The sequence below is a fragment of the Arachis ipaensis genome, chromosome B08, assembly GCF_000816755.2.
Source record: "Arachis ipaensis cultivar K30076 chromosome B08, Araip1.1, whole genome shotgun sequence".
Classification (NCBI taxonomy): domain Eukaryota; kingdom Viridiplantae; phylum Streptophyta; class Magnoliopsida; order Fabales; family Fabaceae; genus Arachis; species Arachis ipaensis.
Genome location: NC_029792.2, coordinates 34,086,850 through 34,091,830, shown reverse-complemented (window position 1 = coordinate 34,091,830; position 4,981 = coordinate 34,086,850). Strand labels below are relative to the sequence as shown.

The 4,981-nt window shown below is 35.6% G+C and overlaps 1 protein-coding gene across 1 annotated transcript; it reads left to right on the top strand.

The window, feature by feature from the left end:
- Nucleotides 1,067-4,607, top strand: LOC107613314 (26S protease regulatory subunit 6A homolog; the record flags this gene model as incomplete). Its single annotated transcript, XM_016315261.2, is given in 10 exon segments — nucleotides 1,067-1,241; nucleotides 1,324-1,440; nucleotides 1,562-1,669; nucleotides 1,832-2,023; nucleotides 2,100-2,291; nucleotides 2,510-2,628; nucleotides 2,732-2,819; nucleotides 3,285-3,404; nucleotides 3,749-3,889; nucleotides 4,074-4,607. Coding segments are annotated over 10 exon segments (1,272 nt in total). The 3' UTR covers nucleotides 4,152-4,607.

The window sequence follows — 4,981 nt, the reverse complement described above, 5'->3', positions numbered from 1 at the left end:
TTATTTGATTTTATTTTATTTTATATTTGGACGGAGGACTGTTTTGTCTAATGGAGAGAAACGTTGGAAATTGATTTGTACATTAATTTTTTTTGGGACTAAAATGTCTGTTTTTAAAATCTTTGGAGACTGATTTGGGTAATTACTCTATCAAAAAATGAATTGAAGACTGATTTATCTGCCGGAGTAAAACCTAGGGATTAATCTATGTATTAATTTTTCTTGAGGACTAAAATATCCACTTTTAAAATCTTTGGGGACTAATTTGGATAATTTCTCTTTAAAAAAAACAAAATTAATTAAAATTCTGAATTACTAAATTAACTAACTAGATTAGTGGTTGTTCACTTATTGTAAGTCATTACATAAGGGAAGTTGTGGGTTTAACTCTCACTTTCTTCACCATATACTTACTTTTTAATAAAATATGTGTTACTTATAAGGTGCAGGTAGGGTAGGGTAGGGTACACCCTAAACCCGTACCCTATCCTACCTGCAGGCATACCCGAACCGTACCCTACCCTATTCGCAGTGGGTCGGATAGCCTACCCTACCCGAACGGGTTGGACCGGGTTGGGTACCCGCAGGTAGGGTATGAATTGCCAACCCTACTTTAGAGCATGTGTTAACTTTTTTATTTTTTATGGTACCTCTTAGTTTGGCAGTCCAAATACTAATTTACCATGGATTCAAATTCTATTTTAAGAGTTTGTCATGCACATGACGGAATTTAAACTCTCGATATTTATTTAAATAAACTAATCATTAGACTAATCCAAATTAGTTAGAAGATATGCTAACTAGATCCTATGGAAATTAACATCCTTTACCTTTTTGTTTTTGGACAGTAACATCCTATACCTTCTCTATTTGAGGCAACCTCAAAGGGCTAATTTTAGATTTTTCTTTTTGTGGACCTGGGCTGATTTTTCATTTTGAAAAGATTACGATTCGGCCCAGTGATCGTCTTTGGTAACGAGAGAGTTGACCCATAAAAAATGGAGCGAGCAAGAGATTGGAGGAGTAAAGTGAAAAACTGTGGCTGAGGAATTGAAAATTGAGCTTACCTCTTGAACAAGGGATCCTGAATTGTGAGAGCATAGTAGCATTCTTGGTTGATAGGGATGGCGAGCGCCATGGTAGAGGATACCAACTTGGAAGATGATCAGCTGGCCAACATGACCACCGATGACATCGTCAGAGCTTCTCGTCTTCTCGACAATGAAATTCGCATTCTCAAGGTTTTTTATTTCCCCTTCAATCATTCATTCATCTTAGCGCTACGCACCCTAGGGTTTCATTCAATTCAAATCAATCCTGCAGGAAGAGCTGCAGAGGACGAATCTCGAATTGGAATCTTACAAGGAGAAGATCAAAGAAAACCAGGAGAAGATTAAGCTCAATAAACAGTTGCCCTACCTCGTTGGCAACATTGTCGAGGTTTCTCAACTATTCTCACCTTCAATTTCGTTGCAAACATTTGTAACTATAATGTTCCACACACTCTACACTTTTCTGACTTGATTTTCTATTGTTTTTTTTTTTTTTTTTTACTTTCCAGATACTTGAAATGAACCCAGAAGATGAGGCAGAAGAAGATGGTGCCAATATTGATCTTGACTCCCAAAGGAAAGGAAAATGTGTTGTGCTAAAGACGTCTACTCGACAGGTTAAAAACCTTATAATTTCACTTCTTTTAGAGAGCAAGTTATGTTTCTATATAAAGATTTCCATCTGCTTCTGGTGTTCAAATATCGATGAGACTGATTTTTATTTATATGGAAAGCCTTTGGTGTAACTCTTATTCAGTTATGTTTTATTCTCACTACAGACTATCTTTCTACCTGTTGTTGGTCTTGTTGACCCTGAAAAGCTAAAACCTGGTGATCTGGTTGGTGTTAACAAAGATAGTTACTTAATTTTGGATACCCTGCCTTCTGAGTATGATTCTCGAGTTAAGGCTATGGAAGTTGATGAAAAGCCAACAGAGGACTACAATGACATTGGTGGATTGGAGAAGCAGGTAAGCTTTAGTTACTAACAATTTATCGGAGCCTTCAAAGGATCCCTCTGTTAAATAACTTGGTCTTTGGCTACAGATCCAAGAACTAGTTGAAGCCATTGTTTTGCCAATGACCCACAAGGAGCGGTTCCAGAAATTGGGAGTTCGTCCACCAAAGGGAGTTCTCTTATATGGACCTCCAGGAACTGGGAAAACTTTGATGGCCCGTGCTTGTGCAGCACAAACAAATGCCACTTTCCTGAAGTTGGCAGGTCCACAACTTGTGCAAGTATGATTCTTCCTTTTACTATGCTTGATAATTTGGCTGTTTATTACCCTTTTTTTTCCCTTCTTTTTATAAATGAATATTACAATTTTGTATTGATTGTTGTTATTAGATGATATTAGTTATTCTTATACTTCCTGTACAACTGCATTACTTCCTTCTGTTTCTATTTTCATCTTCTTGGGTGGATTGGAAGAATGATTTTAGTTACAATTTTATAGATGTTCATAGGAGATGGAGCAAAACTTGTCCGTGATGCCTTTCAGCTTGCAAAAGAGAAGTCTCCATGCATTATATTCATAGATGAAATTGATGCAATTGGAACCAAGCGTTTTGATAGGTATGAGTAGGCAGGGATTTAATTCAGTGTATGTAGTTCCTGTTTCAATTATAATGGTTCAGCAATGTTATGAGCTTATGGTGTACTGGGTGGCCAAATGCAGTGAAGTAAGTGGAGACAGGGAGGTACAACGAACAATGTTAGAGTTGCTGAATCAGCTGGATGGTTTTAGTAGTGATGACCGGATTAAGGTATCTCTTCTATTATTGTTGTCTATTGTCTTCTTTTTTCTGATTGATGTGATAAACAGAAATCTCGAAAGATGTTCGCTGTCTTTGGGTAAGAATACTTTAAGGGTTTAGCTAATATGTACCCAAAAGGTTAAGGTTACCGATAGTAGAAGTTTTTAAATTTTTTTTGTTACGAATGCATTGGAAACTTAAATGTTGTATATTTTATTTTCCATAAAAGCTTTCTGAATCCCTTCTAATATATCTCCTTAAAACCCTTCTGGGGTTGTTAGCCACATTACTTATTTATAATTTTGAAGTGTAACAACTAACAACTAACAACTAACAACTGAAATAGCGGTTACTTAGAAGTTGGCACAATACTCTCTGAAGGGTAACATTTCAAATATATTTCATTTTTTGTTCAGTTAGGAGTTAGGACTTAGGCATTTGAAATGACATATTCATTTATTCTCGTCAATGCAGGTCATTGCAGCAACAAACCGTGCAGATATTCTTGATCCTGCTCTTATGCGTTCTGGTAGATTGGACCGAAAAATTGAGTTCCCACACCCAACTGAAGAAGCAAGAGCCCGAATTCTGCAGGTTAGGTATCTTTAAGCTACATGCTGTCTTTATCTTGTTTTCTTTTTACCCTGACTTACTGCTGATGCTGAGATTGTGGGTTTTAGGTAGGTAAGGAAGAAGAGAAAATAGAAATACAGTGAATAATATGAAAACACTGATGATTATGTTATGGTGTCACACAAGAGAGGGCAAATAGCCTCTATTTATAATAATATTAGTGAAACCCTATTCGTAGATAAGGAAAGAACCATGTACAATCACTAATGCCAAAACTAATCGTATGAGACATTGTTTGATATATTAAGATATGATAGAGATATTATAAAATACTCCCTTATTTCTAACACACGTTAACATGATAGATCCATTCTCGAAAGATGAATGTTCACCCAGATGTCAACTTTGAAGAATTAGCTAGGTCTACAGATGATTTCAATGGAGCACAACTTAAAGCTGTCTGTGTTGAGGCTGGCATGTTGGCCCTTCGACGGGATGCAACTGAGGTATGCATAACTTGAAAAATCACATCATGACTACGCTTTCTTTGACTACTTATGCAACAGTTTTTAGCTAGCCCTAGATTGTTGTTTTAGCAATGATGTTTGTAATTTTTTGGTTTGATTCAATGCAAAAGCCCAAGTTATAATTTGAAATATAAATATAAATCTGCATTTTGTACAACTGCAGGTGAACCATGAGGACTTTAACGAAGGTATCATTCAGGTTCAAGCAAAGAAGAAAGCCAGCTTAAATTATTATGCTTAAGCTGGATTGAGGTGTCAAGTGCAGAAATCTGAGAGGTACTCAAGGCAATGGAAAGTCAATACTTTTGCTATTGTCTGTTTTTTTCTCGGTTCATGTTATGTAACATATAGCTTGCTCAGATTCCTGCATGTAAGGATAAACATTTCATCTGCTTGCTATTTGGTAAATTATTCACGTTACAAGGCTGCCAGGTTCTGTACGATCATTAATTATTGTCGTGAGACTGGTTTATGTTTGGTGTATGTGGCTGAGAACAAAATCTGAACATAATAACCTAACCTTTGTTTACTTGTACAATTAATTTAGTTAGTTTTGGTTAGGTCAAGACTAGGAGCACTCTAAGTAGTTTATAATCTACAGACGCAAAGCCAGCATGAAATCATTGCATAAAAGTTGGGACTTGTAAAGGGTCATAACAATTGTTCACACAATTTTCACTCCCAATTACTTGTAATATTTCATGATCCTATCTCTCTTCCTTTTACAAACTAACTACGTAATGTAGCTCATACTGTATGAAAAGGTACAATGTGAGATTTCCCCTCTTTCGTTTTATAGAATGTGTTTTGGGGTTTGAAGATATTAATTATTCTTTCGACACATTACACTTATTTTATATATTATAGATTTGTTTTTCTTATTAAAGGAACATATGTTAGCCAACGAACAGTATGAGTTATAACTCAAATGACATAGTCTTTTCATACTTATTTAAAAATTGCGAGTTTGAATTTTACTATCTTTGAATAAAAAAAAGGGGAACATATGTTAATTGAAATATTGAACATGCCCTTTTAGAGCACGTTTTAAAAGATCATAAAAAATACTTT